This window comes from Lagenorhynchus albirostris, chromosome 3 (assembly GCF_949774975.1).
Source record: "Lagenorhynchus albirostris chromosome 3, mLagAlb1.1, whole genome shotgun sequence".
Classification (NCBI taxonomy): domain Eukaryota; kingdom Metazoa; phylum Chordata; class Mammalia; order Artiodactyla; family Delphinidae; genus Lagenorhynchus; species Lagenorhynchus albirostris.
In genome coordinates, this window is record NC_083097.1 from 42,912,433 (window position 1) to 42,931,216 (window position 18,784).

An 18,784-nucleotide genomic window follows, 5' to 3' on the forward strand; every position below is an offset into this window, starting at 1 on the left:
AAGAATGGTCCTGATTTCGTATTGGGTACATGACTTACTGCATCTGTCTGTTAGGGTCTTGGGGTAAAATAGTCCTCGTTTTCTGGTTTAACTTTTCAGCATTGATAACATTTCATCATAGGGCAGCAGCATAAGTTTACCCTCCCACATTTCCCCTAGCTTTACACTTTGAGCTGTTTTTATAATCTCTTTATTGGTCCCCTAATTCGGGAGAAGACAGCTCTTCATGTTGTTTGGTTTGTGTGCTCTTTATAGATTTTTAAATATGTTTAAAATGGCACTATTAAAATTTCAGCCACACAACAGCGTGCATGATGGTCGACAGGGGTTGTCTGTGTTCAATGTCGGCTTTAGATTTCCCCGCTGTATCCCAAGCAGAACAGGAAACCTAGTACCTCCTTTGTAAAAGTCCAGAATGGACTCGTATTATGTCCCAGGGTGCTGGTGGTGAGATAAGGCGCTCGTTTTACGATCCGGCCAGCAGAGAGCCAAGCCTCGGCGGCCAGACGGCTGTGTGCGGCCGTGGCCACCTCGAAGCAGCCAGTGCTGGAAAGCAGCTTCGTCTGCATCCCGCCTCCGGTTTGTGGAGGCGGCCCCCGGGGGCGGCCCTGACCTGGTGGTCCTTCCTCTCCCGGACCTGGCAGCGTTCTCTCCGTTCTCTCCGCGGCCTCGGCTGGGGAATGCCAACTAGTACTGGGGGCGTGGGGCGGCAGGAGCCTTCCCCCCGGGGCGGAGCCGGAGGTTGGCCTCAAGGGATCTGAGGGACTGCGATGAGCAGCTGTTAGGAAGGCGTCCCTGCCGCCGGGAGCTCTGGCTGACCAAGTCCAGGTGAGTGTGGGGCGTGCGCGCGTGGTGGGCTGGCACCGCGGGGCTTTCCTCCGGCCTTCCCTTTAGAATCGCAGCTCCTAAATCACTTTGGACCGCGTAGGTTATCGACCCAAGTTTTACTTCAAATCTCGGGGGATTTATCAACCTATGTAAAACCCATTCGTAGACCCAGCGAAAGGCCCCAGAACCGAAGATTAAATGACTCCTGCTTTAGAGACAGTTGGTGGTGCCCCGAGGAATTCCTCGTGAAGAGAGAATGGGGGTGGGTGGGTGTGGGTTGGAGTGGGGGAAACAGCAGGGTTAGTGTGCTGAAACACTGCGGAGGCTGGAAATTGCGGTGAGCAAATGATTTGTCTTAGAGCTTGGGGTCTGGCGATTCAGGTTAATCCTTTAAGCGACTCATTACTTGTTTTACTGTAATTTAGGAGACTGCCAAATTGTCAGCGTAGGGCATTGAAATCTTTTCTGTGGGGGATTTTGCATGTGAGAATTCCTTGAAAGATTTTTTTCTGCTGTCAGTATTTTCTGGATTTGGAGTCTCATGTGTTTGTAGAATTCTTTTTCAGCATTCAGGAACAAAACCCAACTTTTTCTCCCCTTCTTTGTATATGAACTTGTTAATTCTCCTAAAGTCTTGGCTATATCTATTTAACCTGATTTTCTCCTTAGTTTTGGGAGGGGGTTACCATGTGGGGGGTAAATTCTCAACAGAGGTAAGAGCAGTTTAAAATACTCAAAAAGTTGTATGTGTAGGATGAGAAGCTCCTGTGTGACAAGGTAGGTATGATGCTTTATTATAAAGAACTAGTTGGAGTAACCTTAACACTGGCTTTAATGTTGACTTGGTGTTGCCTAGCACTATCAGTGATCTGCTTTATGCCTCAGTTTGCTTTTATGTAAAAGAAAGACAGTAACTGGATTTTTCTTCATTTGGTGTTCACCCAGTGAAGATGCACACAGTCAGTGCATGCAGTTACAATAAAATACTTTTAAAGAGGCAGCTTTGTGTAAGAATGCAGGGTATCATAGCCAAATGCTGGTGCACTTGTATTTTTATGTTCATATTCTAATATTGAATTAGCTGATATATCTTTTTAAAAAATTTTTTTTAAAAATTTATTTTTTGGCTGCGTTGGGTCTTCATTGCAGCATGTGGGCTACTCTTTGTTGCAGTGTGCGGGCTTCTCATTGCGGTGGCTTCTCTTGTTGCAGAGCACGGGCTCTAGGTGCATGGGCTTCAGTAGTTGTGGTGCACGGGCTCAGTAGTTGTGGCTCACGTCAGTAGTTGTGGCGCATGGGCTTACTTGCTCTGCCACATGTGGGGTCTTCCCAGACCAGGGATCGAACCCATGTCCCCTGCATTGGCAGGCAGATTCTTAACCACTGCGCCACCAGGGAAGTCCCTAGTTGATATATCAACGTTCAATAAATAGTTGATTCTCGAGAAATATGTCAGAGATCACATTTGCAACTATAGTGCTTGAATTGCTTATAAATATCACAGGGGCATGAGTGACGCTTGTTAATTGACTATTTCTGCATCTTACTATATATCTCATCTATCGATTGTTTCATCAGTCATAGGATGCTCCACCACCGGAGCATCTACAGATACTAATCAACTAATGCATTTGTACCAGTTAAATGCAGTGCAGGTTCTGACAATTTTAACATGTTTGTTCTTCAGCTGAATTATCTTACTATATTACTAGTCATGGGGGATGGTGGAAAGTTTGGATTCAGTCATTTATTTCAATTCTGTAGACAGAATTACTGCTGCTATAGTGCAACAAAGTTAAAACCAGCATTTGAAGTACAGAATGTTTTGGTGCCAAAATAAGTACAGTTTATCATAATATGGATATTATGAATGAAATATGTAGAGAGAATGATGCTAATCACATTTAAAATAAGTAGTAACAGTCTTCTTGTAGTTTTCTCTGTATATAATTGGGTAGGAAAGTGAACCCTACTCAAGTCAGAAGACGCAGATTGACCTAAGTTTGAACCCGAGCTCAACATCTTACTATTTGTGTGCTTTGGGACAGGTTAACTTTTTAATCTTTTTATTTGAAATAAGATTTTCATATTATAAAATGCACAGATATTTAGTGTATGGCTTAAATTTTTACCTACATATACTTAAAACCATTGTGTGAATCAAGGTGGGTAACATTTCTATCACCTTCTTGTCCCTTTGCACTCAACTCCCTTGCCCAGAGGTAACCACTATTCTGATTTTTATAACCATAAATTATATTTGTTCCTGAATTCTATATAAATGGAATCATAGAGTACGCTCTCTTTTGTGTTTGGTTTTGTTTAGGATAGTATTTGTGAGATTCATCCATGTTGTGTGTATCAGTAGGTCTCTTTTATTGTGTGGTGTTCTGTCATGTGAATATACTATAAATTGTTTTTCCAGTTTCTTGTTGATGAGCATTTGAGTTGTTCCCAGTTTTTAACTACTATAAATAAAGCTTCTGTGAGTATTCTACTACAAGTCTTTCGGTGAACACAGCCCTCAGTTCTCTTAGGCATGTACCTAGGAGTGGAATTGCTGGATCATGGGGTAGGTATGTGTTTAACTTTATTAGAAACAGACAAAGACTTTTCCAAAATGGTTGAATCATTTATTATAGCTACCAGCATTGTAAGAGTGTTCCATTTGCTTCACATCCTCACCATTTTTTGGTATTGCTGGCTTTTAAAATTCTAACCGTTTACTGTGGTTTTAATTTATGTTTACCTGATGATTAGTGATGTCGAGCACCTTTTCATGTGTCGGTCATTTATTTCATTCTTTCTTCACCTGTTTACATGTCTACCTGGTCACAGTCTTGGCAACAGTACACCTGGGAGTGGTAAAAGGGGTGGAGAAAAGGTGGAATCAAGGGGTGGGGTGCTATCTTGCTGCTTGGTGGTGACACCAAGAATTGTGAAATGGTTTATCTTTTTTTGAGTCACTGATTATATCTACTAGAATGACACTAGCTGCTTTTACAACTCCCAAAACTTCAGTGACTTAATAAGATAGAAGGAGGTTTTTGCTCACCTAACTATCCAAGGAGGGTGTTCCTGCAAGGTAGGTGGCCTCTCAAATTGTTACTTAGGACTTCAGGCTTCTTCCATCATGTGGCTCTGTGATCTTTGGTACATGACTTCCAAGGTCTTTATGCTTCTCTTCATCAAACCAGGAAAAGGGGAAGAGGTGGGTGGGGGAAGGCAGAGGTGCACATACGGAAGATATTTATGGATTAGGCAAGGAAATGGCATATACACCTCTTCTCACATTCCACTGTTGAGAATTTAGTCACATCTAATTGTAAGGGAGACTAGGTAAAGTAGCCTTTTCTGTACACCCAGGAAACTGGGAATCAGCTAGCAGTCTCTGCCAATACTGGTGAAATGGGATGTTCTTAGGAAAAGTCACTGGATTTCTGTACTAAACTCAGGACAAAGACTAAATTCTTGATTTGTTTCAAGTAGCAAAGAACCTGTGTAAACTGCTAAGAAGATATTAAATAAGATACCTCCCCATTCTGTGTTTTTGCAACCTGCCTGTGCTGTAGGAGTTGGAGAGTGACCATAAAAGATAATGATAACTTAATAAATCCACTTTGTGCTGGCTTAAAATGCTTTGGTGAAAGCTGTTATCCAGTGTAATTTTATTTATGTAATATCTTACATTTATGAAATGTAATTTAGGATAAGGTAATAAAATGTATCTTTCATTAATATTTCAGGACTTTTTGATATTAAAACTTTAAAAAAGTGTTTAAGTATTTTTTAGTGACTTATTAGAACACTACTTCTAAGACTGTCCATGGGGAAATGCGAAGTTGTTTCTTTCACACCTTTCCCTTGAGCTACTAAGATACTCCTAATATATTGTAGTTGCCAAGTCATTCCACTGATCTTTTGTAATTAAAATCGTCAACGAATAAGCAGTTGCCTTGAATTATTTAAACCTTGGGTCAGCAATCTTTCTAGCTCTTGAGTCCAGTGCACATCATTGTTAGAAGGAAGAGAGGGAGAAGAAAACAAAGGAAGAAAGAAGGGAACAGAAAGAAAATGAGTGTGAGGTGAGGTGCAGTAGAGCTTCCTAAGTAGCCCTGCTTTTAAGCCTTCCTTGGGCAAATCATTGCTCTAGAGCAGTACTGTCTGATAGAAGTATATTGTGAGCTACATATGTGATCAGTATATCCCAAATATCATTTCAGTATGTAATCAATATAAAAATTAAGGTACTTTACATTTTTGTACTAAATCTTTGAAATCCAGTATATATTTTATAATTACCTCATATCTCAATTTGGATGCTGTTTTCATTGCAAATACTTAGGATCGATATTTAGATTTTATAAACTATACTGAATATAGCAAATTATGATTCATGTACCCAATATAGATTCACATACTCAAGTTGTTCCAGACATACTTAAGTTTTCCAGTAGCTGAATCATGTCTCAGGTTTTAAATTTAGATTAAGTAAAATAAAATTTTTAAAAATTCAGTTTTTCAGTTGCACTAGCTGTGTTTCAAGTGCTTAGTAGCCATATGTGGTTAGTGGCTATGGCTACTTTAGTGACAGTGCAACTCTAAAGTCTAGACTAAGTTAACTGTAAGCTCTAGGAAGGCAGGGACTTCTGCCTGGCACTGAGAAAGTGCTCAGGAAATATTTGTGGTTTGCAAATAATATCCTATTTTAAAGTTGGTAGAGTTGAAAGTGAGACTTAATAAATAAACTAATTTAATTAATTGAATAGCTGGAGGGAAGCCAGGCTTCCAAAGCTATGTCTTTGTTTCCAAAATTTAATTATTCCTAATAAGCATTTAGTGTGGAGCTATTTAGGCCAGAATGGCTATACATTTTTGGAGCATGCCTCTTTCCACTCCAGTGGCTGACAACTCTGGTCAAATTGCATATTAACTGCCACATAGTGGATTAGCTAAACAACTATGAGGGAAAGTAGTCAGTCTGATCTTTCTGTACTTCACTGGTTTGAATTTGGGGAATATGAACTAAAGGAAAATGAATGAAGTCAAAATAATTAAGGTTTTAATTCTGAAAAATAATCATACATCCTATTCTATGTTGCTCGGCAGAGGAAACTATTTTGTTGTTACGGGGCAGACACATCTAATTTAACAACAACAACAACAAAAATCTAACTTACACAATGTTCCATAGTGTGAAAAAAGGACTATATTCTTTGAGAATGGGAGTTTTATGTTTTAACATCCCTATGTTTTTTCCCACTAATTACGCAAATTTTACTAGTTTGGTGCTCTACTCACACTTCTTCCACAAAGCCTTCCTTGGTTACTATAGTTCATAATGCTTCCTCCCATTCCTGGATTCTTTTCTCATAGACCCCAATATTTTGTCATCCAAATATATATCTATAGTGTTGTGAATTGTTTCCCATTTGACTCATGTCATATCATATCTAGCCATGCCAACTCAGTGTTCTCAGTGTTTAATGAGTAGCAGTTCCTCAACATTTGCTTGAGTACACAGAAAACAAGTGGAAATCCTGGCTGATAGACTTCTTTTTTTTTTTTTTTTTTTTGATAGACTTCTTAAGAACCTGACTGTTCCCATGGTTTGTGTTCAAATTGCTTTACCGCATTCTGTTTGACTTGAGTAGTGGCAGCAGCTTGGCTGAGATGGAGAGAGAGAGCTGAACTGCCAGGTATTGGGAGTACTGGATTAAACAACAAGCCAAAGTGAAAGTGACAGTCAAGTCATTAATCACTTACTGAGTTTGTATAAACAAGGGTCTAAACTAAAGAAAGACTCCCTCTGTTCCACTTTTCCCTATGGAATGGCCTACTGGTTGAGGGTCAGGTGGATCAGCACAGATGTTGGGGGTTGTTTCACTCTTCAGGGAGCCCTGAACAAAAGGCACCTGCAGATTTATGGACCTAGGGGCTGGGAGAAGGAAGAAGGAAGAGCTAGGAGTGGGAAAGTACTGAGTCGGGTGAAGAAAATTGTCTTCAAGTTTTCCACCATAGGAAGACTTCCAAATAGAGACGCCTGGGCCAGGAATGCAGATGTGTGTAAGAGCATGGCCATCCATGGGGACCTGAGTCCTTGTATGCAACAACTTTCAGAAATGGCAATGCATTGTGTATTGATTTTGTACCAAATCTGATATGGAGAAGGCCTCTTTCTCCTGTGAAGCCTGCCAGGGAAAGCCTTTGTAATTGCCTATGGTCAGCCTGAAAAGTCAGGTTTTTTGGGCTGGGAGGTGGACTCCTTACATATGAAATCTAAATACTTCTATTCTCAGGACCTGAAACTACTCTCATCTATTCTAGGATGGACATTTCCTCACGTTTTAATATCTTTGAAATCAGAATGCATTTTACAGTTGACATCATCCAGGTAACAGCTGTGATCTAACTGATGCTTTTGGATAAAAATCAAGAAAAGTACCAGCAGATAGAGAGCAAGAAGGCCAAGAAGGAGAATATGGAGCTCACCTCCCCTGATGAACACATAGAAATACATCTACATGTGGAGCAATTCTCATAGAAAACAAACTGGAGACTGGCAGACTTACGTAACCAAGGCTGTAAGATCCACATGGAGTTGAGTAGGAAGGAAAGAAAAGTGGTCAGGTCAGGACCTGTGTCCCTGGGAGGAGAGACAGAAGAGGAGCAGGATTATGTGGGCTCAGATCCTCCCTGGGGAGTGAACAGTTCAAACCGTGTATTGGGTGCCTTAGCCCTGAGGTCTGACACTGGGAAGACAAGTCCTTTTAGCTGGTGTGAAAACCAGTGGGACTAACAATAGAACTCTTAGGAAACTAGACTTGGCTCACGAAGAGCATGCACATGCTTGCTTACTCCTGAAACAGGGCAGAGGACGTAGACTGAAACTGCCTGGGACTTAGGCTGGTTTCCCTCGACCACTCAGTGCATGCCCCGGCCGATGCCAAGCACCTGCTCCAGCTCCTCTTGCTCTGCAGTGCAGCTTCCCACTAGGGTGAAGGCTGCTGTTTCTGAGGAGAGTACACAGTTGTGGGGGATGGAGTGGCTCAGACCCAGCACAGCACCCATATAGGGTGAGGGCAGGCATTACTGGCATTTATGGGGGCAACAGATCGGGAGTGGTGTGGAACTCTGGTGTGCTGGGACTGCCCCAGTGTGCACCCTGGCCTGCACCAGTCACCAACTCCCATCACTCACTTGAGTCCCTCTTGCTCCAGCACTGCTCCCCTCTGGGGTAAAGGTGCTGATGCTGGGAGGAGGAAAGCACAGACTTAGAAGGAACAGAAACAGCTCAGACCTGACCCTCAGGCCTTTCGTTCCAGCAGTTTGGGACCTGCCCCTGACCCCAATAGAATGATGTTGGTCATTGAGCAGAGGAGATACCCTGGCTCACACCTGGCTCTGACTCTAACCCCTCCATCTCCAGCCCCACCTCCCACCAAGGTTATAGCTGCCAGCACACCCTGGGGTAAGACGTGACTCATGATCACTTCAGGTCCAGCTCTCCCAGGAAAGGCACCGGGCACATGCAGACAGTATAGGCATGCTCCCACACAAGGACACCCTTGCAAGACTGGGATAGGTAACTGGTTCACCTAATTTCAAAAGAGAAAGTTAAGCAAAATGAGAAAGAGGCTTTTTTTTTTTTCAAATGAAAGAACAAGAACAAGAAAAAACCCTGAAAAAACTAATGAAAACGATAATTTATCAGGTAAAGAGTTAAAAGCATTAGTAATAAATGCTAACTGAATTAGGCAAAAGAATAGATGAACACAGTGAGAATTTTAATAAGGAAGTAGAAATGTAAAAAAGAACCAGTCAAAACTGAAGAATACAATAACAAATGAAAAACACACTTGAAGAAATGAACAGCAGACTAAAGTGATACAGAAGGACACATAATTGATCTGGAAGATAGAATAAGGGAAATCACCCAATCAGAACAGCAAAAAGAAAAAAAATGAGAACAGATTAAGGGACCTGTGGGAAAACACCAAGTATACTAATAGTCACATTATAGGCATCTCAGAAGAGAGAGAAAAAGGTACTGAAAATGTAACTTGATTAAACTGTGGCTGAAAAATTCCTGAAACTGAAGAAGGAAATAGATATCCAGATATAGGAAGCACAGAGTCCCCCAAAAGATATGAACACAAAGAGACCCACAATAAGACATAATTAAAATGGCAAAAAGTTAGAATTCTAAAGGCAGCAAGAGAAAAACAAGAGTCACTTAAAAGGGAGCTCCCATAAGGCCATCAGCTGATTTTTCTGCAGAAACTTTGCAGGCCAGAGGGGAGTGGCATGATTTATTTAAAGTGCTGAAGGGAAAAAGCCTGAAACTTAGGATACTCTACTGCGTAAGGTTATAATTCAGAATTGGAAGATAGATAAAGAACTTCTTAGACAAGTAAAAAAATGAAAAGAATTCATCAACACTAAACCAACCCTAAAAGAAATGTTGAAGGATTTTCTATAAGTGGAAAAGAAGGCTACAACAAGAAGTAAGAATTTATAGGAAAGGAAAAATCCAATTAGTAAAGGCAAATACATAGTAAAGGCTGTGAATCACTTTAAATAACCTAATACAAAGATTAAAAGATAAAAAAATTGTAAAATCAACTATAACTACTAAAAAGGGATAAACATGAATATGTAAAATATGACATCAAAAATACAAAAATGCAGGGGTGGGGAGTAAAAAAATGTAAGTCTTTTAGAATGTGTGTGAACTTAATGACTACCAGTTTAATTAAAACAGGTAGATATAGGTCAACATATGAACTCCATGGTAACTGCAAATCAAAAACCTACAATAGATACACAAAAGCTAGAGAAAAAAGAACAAGCATACCACTAAAGCAAATAATCAAACCACAAGGGAAGAAACTAAAAAAGAAGAAAACAGAACTACAAAACAACCAGAAAACAAGTAGCAAAATGGAAATAAGTATATTTAAATGTCCGTGGACCAAATGTTCCAATCAAAAGACATAGAGTGCCTAATTGGATAAAACAGTAAGACCCATGTATATGCTGCTTACAAGATACTCACTTCAGAGCTAAAGACACACATGGAATTAAAGTGAGGGTATGGAAAAGAATATTTCATGCAAGTAGAAACGACAAGAAAGCTGGGGTAGCAATACTCATATAAGACAAGATAGACTTTAATTTTTGAATTTTACTTTATTTACTTTTTTATACAGTAGGTTCTTCTTAGTCATCAATTTTATACACATTAGTGTATACATGTCAATCCCAATTGCCCAATTCATCACACCACCATCCCCACCCCACTGTGGCTTTCCCCCCTTGGTGCCCATACATTTGTTCTCTATGTCTGTGTCTCAAGTTCTGCCCTGCAAACCAGTTCATCTGTACCATTTTTCTAGGTTCCACATACATGCGTTAATATACGATATTTGTTTTTCTCTTTCTGACTTACTTCACTCTGTATACAGTCTCTAGATCGATCCACGTCTCAACAAATGACCCAATTTCGTTCCTTTTTATGGCTGAGTAATATTCCATTATATATATGTACATCTTCTTTATCCATTCGTCTGTCGATGGGCATTTATGTTGCTTCCATGACCTGGCTGTTGTAAATAGTGCTGCAATGAACATTGGGGTGCGTGTGTCTTTTTGAATTATGGTTTTCTCTGGGTATATGCCCAGTAGTGGGATTGCTGGATCATATGGAAATTCTATTTTTAATTTTTTAAGGAACCTCCATACTGTTCTCCACAGTGGCTGTATCAATTTACACCCCCACCAACAGTGCAAGAAGGTTCCCTTTTCTCCACACCCTCTTCAGCATTTGTTGTTTGTAGATTTTCTGATGATGCCCATTCTAATTGGTGTGAGGTGGTATCTCATTGTAGTTTTGGTTTGCATTTCTCTAATAATTAGTGATGTTGAGCAGCTTTTCATGTGCTTCTTGGCCATCTGTATGTCTTCTTTGGAGAAATGTCTATTTAGGTCTTCTGCCCATTTTTGGATTGGGTTGTTTGTTTTGTAAATATTGAGCTGCATGAGCTGTTTATATATTTTGGAGATTAATCCTTTGTCCGTTGATTCATTTGCAAATATTTTCTCCCATTCTGAGGGTTGTCTTTTTGTCTTGTTTATGGTTTCCTTTGCTGTGCAAAAGCTTTTGAGTTTCATTAGGTCCCATTTGTTTATTTTTGTTTTTATTTCCATTACTCTAGGAGGTAGATCAAAAAAGATCTTGCTGTGATTTATGTCAAAGGGTGTTCTTCCTATGTTTTCCTCTAAGTGTTTTATAGTGTCTGGTCTTACATTTAGGTCTGTAATCCATTTTGATTTTATTTTTGTGTTTGGTGTTAGGGAGTATTCTAATTCCATTCTTTTACATGTAGCTGTCCAGTTTTCCAAGCACCACTTATTGAAGAGACTGTCTTTTCTCCATTGTATATCCTTGCCTCCTTTGTCATAGATTAGTTGACCATAGGTGCGTGGGTTTATCTCTGGGCTTTCTATCTTCTTACATTGATCTGTGTTTCTGTTTTTGTAAGATAAGATAGACTTTAAAACAAAGTCTATAACAAAAGACAAATAAGGTCATTATATATTGATAAAGGGATCAATACAATAAGAGGATATAACATTTGTTAACATGTATGCACCTTACATAGGAGCACCAAAATGTATAAAGCAAATGTTAACAGATGTAAAGGGAGAAATTAACATTAATAATAGGTGACTTTAACACCCCACTTACATCAGTGGACAGATCATCCAGACAGAAAATCAACAAGGAAACAGTAGTATTAAGTGATACATTAGATCAGTTGGACTTAATAGATATCTATAGGATATTCCACCCCAAACCAGCAGAATACACGTTCTTTTCAAGTGCACATGGAACCTTCTCCAAGGTAGATCATATGCTAGGCCACAACACAAGTCTCAACAAATTTAAGAGGATAGAAATTATATCAAGCATTTTTTCTGACCACAACAGTATGAAACTAGAGATCAGCTACAATAAGAAAAATAGGGAAAAAACCCCAAACACATGGAGACTAAACAACAAGCTACTAAAAAACCAATGGGCCAATGAAGAAATAAAAAGAAAATCAGAAAATACCTTGAGACAAAATAAAAGCACAACTTTCCAAAATCTATGGGACACAGCAAAAACAGGTCTATAAAGGGAAGCTTATAGCGATACAGGTCTACCTCAGGAAACAAGAAAAATCTCAAACAACCTAACCTACCATCTAAAGGAATTAGAAAAAGAAGAACAAACAAAGCCCAAACTCAGTAGAAGGAAGGAAATAGTAAAGATCAACAAGGAGGGCTTCCCTGGTGACGCAGTGGTTGAGAGTCCGCCTGCTGATGCAGGGGACACGGGTTCGTGCTCTGGTACAGGAAGATCCCACATGCTGTGGAGCGGCCAGGCCCATGAGCCATAGCTGCTGAGCCTGCACGTCCGGAGCCTGTGCTCCACAACAGGAGAGGCCACAACAGTGAGAGGCCCACGTATCGCAAAAAAAAAAAAAAAAAAAAGATCAACAAGGAAATGAAAAAGAGCCCCTCCCCCCCCCAAAAAAAACCAATGGAAAAGATCAGTGAAGCCAAGAGCTGTTTTTTTGAAAAACAAAACAAAACAAAATTGATAAGTCTTTAGCCAGGCCCATCAAGAAAAAAATAGAGGACCCAAATAAAATAAGAAGTGAAAGAGGAGAAATAACAGCTGGTACCACAGAGCTACAAAAAATCGTAAGAGAATACTATGAACAGTTATACACCAACAAATTGGACAAGCTAGAAGAAATGGACACATTTCTTTAAGCATACAGTCTTCCAAGACTGAATCAGGAAGAAATAGACAATCTGAACAGACCAATCACTAGTGAAATTGAATTTGTAATTTTAAAAACTTCCAGTAAACAAAAGTCCAGGACTGGAAGACTTCACAGGGGAATTCTATCAAACACATAAAGAAGCACTAATACCTGTACTTCTCAAACTATTCCAAAAAAGTTGAAGAGGAGGGAACACCCCCCAATTCATTTCTGTGAGGCTTGTATTACTCTGATACCAAAACCAGACAAAGACACTACAGAAAAAAAACAAAATCACAAGCCAGCATCTCTGCTGAACATAGATGCAAAAATCCTCAACAAAATATTAGCAAACCAAATCCAACAATATATAAAAAGGATCATACACAATGATCAGGTAGGATTTATTCCAGGGCTGCAAGGATGGTTCAATATTTGCAAATCAATCAGTGTGATACACCACCTTAACAAAAGGAAGGATAAAAAAATCACATGATCATCTCAATAGACTCAGAAAAAGCATTTGACAAAATTCACCATCCAATCACAATAAAAAAACCTCTCATTGAAGTTGGTATATAGGGAACATACCTCAACATAATAAAGGGCATTTATGACAAACTCATAGCTAACATCATTCTCAATAGTGAAAAGCTGAAAGCTTTTCCTCTCAAATCTGGAATAAGACAAGAATGTCCACTCTCGCCACTTTAATTTAACATAGTATTGGAAGTCCTAGCCACAGCAAACAAGAAAAAGAAAAGTCATCCAAATTGGAAGGGAAGAAGTAAAACTGTCTCTATTTGCAGATGATGTGATACTATATATGTAGAAAACCCTAAAGTCTCCACCAAACTCTATCAGGAGTAATAAATGAATTCATTAAAGTTGCAAGATACAAGATTACTATACAGAAATCTGTTGTTTTTCTAGCCACTAGTAATGAACTTTCAGAAAGAGAAAGCAAGAAATCAATTCTATTTAAAATCACATCAAAAGAATAAAATACCTAATAATAAACATAACCAAGGAGGTGAAAGACCTGTGCTCTGAAAACTTTTTTTTTTAGGCCATGTGTGAGGGCATGTGGGATCTTAGTTCCCTGACCAGGAATTGAAACTGCATACTCTGCATTGGAAGCGTGGAGTCTTAACCACTGGACCGCCAGGGAAGTCCCTGAATACTATGAAACATTGATGAAGGAAATTGAAGATGATACAAAGAAATGGAAAGGTATCCCATGTTCATGGATTGGAATAATTTTGTTAACATACCCATACTACCCAAAGCAATCTACAGATTTAATGCAATCCTTGTTTAAAATACTCATGACATTTTTCACAGTAGAACAAATAATCCTAAAATATATATGGGACCACAAAAGACTCTGAATACCCAAAGCAATCTTGAGAAAAAAAGAACAAAGCTGTAGGTGTTACGCTTCCTGACTTCAGACTGTACTACAAATCTACAGTAATCAAAACAGTATGGTACTTGCACAAAAACAGACTCACAGATCAATGGGACAGAATAGAGAGCCCAGAAATAAACCCACACACTTATGATCAATTAGTCTTTGACAAAGGAGGCAAGAATATACAATGGAGAAAAGATAATCACTTCAACAAGTGGTGCTGGGAAAACTGGACAGCTACATGTAAAGCAATGAGATTAGAACATTTCCTCACACCATATGTAAAAATAAACTCAAAATGGGTTAAAGACCTAAATATAAAACTTGAAGCCTTAGAACTCCTAGAGGAAAACAAAAGCAGAACACCATTTGACATAAAGTGTAGCAATATTCTTTTGGATCTGTTTCCTAAGGCAAAAGAAATAAAAGCAAAAATAAACAAATGGGGCCTAATTAGACTAAAAGCTTTTGCACAACAAAGGAACCCATCAACAAAGAAAAGACAACCTACTGAATGGGAGAAAATATTTGCAAATGATATGACCAACAAGGAGTTAATATCCAATATATATAAATAGCTCATACAACTTAGCATCAGAAAAACCCAATAGCCCAATTAAAAAATGGGCAGAAGACCTGAATAGACATTTTTCCAAAGAAGACATACAGATGGTCAACAGGCACAAGAAAAGATGTTCAGCGTTGCTAATCATTAGGGAAATGCAAATCAAAACCCAGTGAGATATCACCTCACACATGTCATGGCTATCATTAAAAAGTCTACAAATAACAAGTGTTGGTGAGGATGTGGAGAAAAGGGAACCCTCCTATGCTGTTGGTGGGAATGTAAATTGGTGCAGCCACTATGGAAAACAGTATGTAAGTTCCTCAAAAAACTAAAAACTAGAGATACCATATGATCCAGCAATTCCACTCCTGGGTATGTAAAAGGAAAACACTAATTTGAAAAGACATATGCACTCCAGTGTTCAAAGCAGCATTATTTGCAGTAACCGAGTTATGGAAACAACCTAATTGTCCATCAACAGCTGTGTGGATAAAGAAGTTGTGGTATATATATACAATGGGATATCACTTGGCCATAAAAAAGAATGAAATTATGCCATTTGCAACAACATATATGGACCTGGAATATATTATGCTTAGTGAAATAATTGAAACAGAGAAAGACAAATACTGTATGTTATCATTTATATGTGGAATCTGAAAAATAAATGAACGAATATAACAAAACAGACTCACAGTTATAGAGAACAAATTAGTGATTACCAGTGGGGAGAGACGGGGGTAGAAGATTAAGAAATACAAACTATTATGTATAAAATAAGCTACAAGGTTATATTGTACAGCACAGGGAACATAGCCAATATTTTGTAATAACTTTAAATGGAGTATAATCTATAAAAATGTTAATCACTATGTTGTACACCTGAAACTAATATAATCGTGTAAATCAACTATACTTCAATTTTAAAAAAAAGCAAGTACAGAATCAAAAAGTCTTAATCTTGGTGAGATACAATATCTTTTTATATTTTCTTACCTATCTTTCTTTTAAACATTTCCTACATAAGATCTTGAATTTGGCAGTTTATGTCTTTGGCATCTGTGTTGTAGACTGTCCTAACATGTTCTGTTGAGATAGATTGAGGTGTAGGGTATAGAATCAGAAGGGAATACAGTGGACATTCTGAAGCAGAGAGGCCAATGTCTAATTTTTCTTTGATGATTGTTCCTCCGTATTTAATTATGAGAGCTTCCCATGGCTAAGTAAATTATTTCTCAGTCACCTGAGAAGAGTAAGTTTTCCTTTTTCTTTTTTTGGCCCAAAGTCCTTATCTTGTAAAGGTCAAAGTAGTAAAACACCTAACTGTCAAATCTTATGTCCTCTTTTTTCCCCCACTCACTAGTGTTTTCTAGGGATTGTTAGCACCTCTAACCACGCCAAGGTTTTCTGGGAATGACTTGAAATCTTGCTTAGTAGTTTTGGGAAACATGATATGACTGAAAATGAGACTTTACTAATTTCAGTAGCTCATGGGTCTCACTAACTGGAGGGAGTCCTGAAGAGACTACACATATGAAAGGAAACTTTCACTTTACTCTGTGTCAGGACTGCCATGAGCTGTTTCACAACCTCTGCCAGGGCAGAACAAACTAATTAAACTGTGGAATGTTGTAAGGATCCAACTGGAGCCATTTCCCCAAATCTGACTGCTAAGCCTGTCTAGGAATAAGGACTGGGGATAAGATTCTGATGATATCACAACAGTGTTCCTCTTCACTTGCATTTATCTTTTTTTAATTTTTTAAAATTTTTATTTATTTTTGGCTGCATTGGGTCTTTGTTGCTGCGCATGGGCTTTCTCTAATTGTGGCGAGCGGGGGCTACTCTTCATTGTGGTGCTCGGGCTTCTCATTGTGGTGGCTTCTCTTGCTGCGGAGCATGGGCTCTAGGCGTGCAGGCTTCAGCAGTTGTGGCATGTGGGCTTCAGTAGCTGTGGCATGCAGTCTTCAGTAGTTGTGGCTCGCGGGCTCTAGAGTGCAGGCTCAGTAGTTGCGGTGCATGGGCTTAGTTGCTACGCGGCATGTGGGATCTTCCCAGGCCAGGGATTGAACCCCTGTCCCCTGCAAGGGCAGGCAGATTCTTAACTACTGCTCCACCAGGGAAGCCCTTGCATTTATCTTTAATGCAATTTGGAAACCAAATTCAACTGGTAGATAGCAGGAAGCCAAAGGATCCTGAAAGACCACATAAGAAATGTGGTGAACCAAAGCCCTTTTGTAACAAGGAGAGCAAATCCTGAGACAGTGGCTCTGACAGCCTCACCTGCTATGGACTGAACCAGAGGCTTGGGCAGTGGAATCTCATTGGAAAAAAATGGACTTCATTTTCCTTATTTTTTATTACCCCATTTTACCTTTTCTGTATACTTCTGTCTTCTAACACTCCTCTTAGCCCTGAGTTATTCTGATGTGCACCCCTGCTTAAGAAGCACTGGCTAGATTTTACTTTCTATAGAAATATCACCTATAGGTAAATGTATATTAGCACATTCTCTTTTCTACTTTTTCTCTTGAAATCTGTTTTAGTTATCTATTGCTGCATAATAAATTAGCCCCAAACTGAGAGGCATAAATCAACATTTATTATCTCACCATTTCTGTGGGTTAGGAATCTGGGCATGACTTAGCTGGGTCCTCTTGTTCTGTGTGTCTCACAAAGCTGCAATGAAGGTGTTGGCTGGGATGGGCATCTCAGGACTTGGTTAGTAAGGATCTGCTTCCAAGCTCACTCAAGTGGTTGTTGGCAAGATTTAGTTCCTCTCAGGTTGTTGGACTTAAGACCTCAGTTTCTCACGAGCTGTTATCAAAGGTTGCCCTGTGAGTTCCTTGCCATATGTGCCTCTCCATAGCACAGTTTACAATGTGACCACTAGTGTCATCAGGGTGAGCAAGTGAGAGGGCAGGAGAGAGTTGAGAAAGAAAAAAGTTAAAATTTTATAAACTGATCACAGAAGTGACATCCCATCACTTTTGCTGTGTTCTGTTAATTAGAAGTGACTCACCAATTCCAACCTACACTCAAGAGAGCATTACACAGAGCATGAATAACAAAAGGCAAGATGATTGGCAGACATTTTTATTTTTTTAATTGAAGTCTGATTGACATACAACAGTATATTAGTTTCAGGTGTACAACATAATGATACGGTATTTGTATACATTAAGAAATTATCACAATCTGTCTAGTTATGCTCTGTCACCATACAAAGTTATAAGAATTTTTTCTTATAATGAGAAATTTTAAGATTTATTTTCTTAGCAACTTTCAGACTTGCAGCACAATATTGACTATAGTCACTATTCTGTACATTACATTCTCATGACTCATTTTTTTTTTTAAATGTTGAGCCTTCTTTTAATTTATTTATTTTTATTTTTGGCTGTGTTGGGTCTTCGTTTCTGTGCGGGGGCTTTCTCTAGTTGTGGCAAGCGGAGGCCACTCTTCATCGTGGTGCGTGGGCCTCTCACTGTCGTGGCCTCTCTTGTTGCGGAGCACAGGCTCCAGACGTGCAGGCTCAGTAGTTGTGGCTCACGGGCCTAGTTGCTCCGTGGCATGTGGGATCTTCCCAGACCAGGGCTCGAACCCGTGTCCCCTGCATTGGCAGGCAGATTCTCAACCACTGCACCACCAGGGAAACCCGACTCCTTTCTTTTATAACTTGAAGTTTGTACCTTTTGATCCCCTTCTCCCATTTTGCCCTCCCCTTAACTCCTCTCCACTCTGGCAACCATCAGTCTGTTCTCTGTATCTGTGAATTTTGTTTGTTTTGTTTTTAGATTTCACGTGCAAGTGAAATCATGCAGTATGTATCTTTCTTTGTCTGACATATTTCACTTAGCATGGTACCCTCAAGGTCCATCCATGTTGTCTCAAATGACAGAATTTCATTCTTTTTCTATGGCTGAGTAGTATTTTACTGTATATTTATACCACATCTTCTTTAACCATTCATCCATTGATGGACACTTAGGGTGCTTCCATATCTTGGCTATTGTAAATAATCCTGCAGTGAACATAGGTGTGCATGTATCCTTTCGAAATACTGTTTTTGTTTTCTCTGGATAAATACTCAGAAGTGGAATTGCTGGATCATATGGTAGTTTTATTTTTAGTTTTTTGAGGAATCTCCATACT

At 39.2% G+C, this 18,784-nt stretch overlaps 1 protein-coding gene across 1 annotated transcript in view; it reads left to right on the forward strand.

Annotated features, from left to right (window-relative positions):
• Positions 1-428: 428 nt before the first annotated feature.
• IL31RA (interleukin 31 receptor A) overlaps positions 429-18,784 on the forward strand; it is a 58,332-nt gene continuing 39,976 nt past the window's right edge. The window contains 1 exon segment of the mRNA XM_060146305.1: positions 429-741. Within this exon segment, the coding sequence (XP_060002288.1) occupies positions 429-741 (313 nt within the window).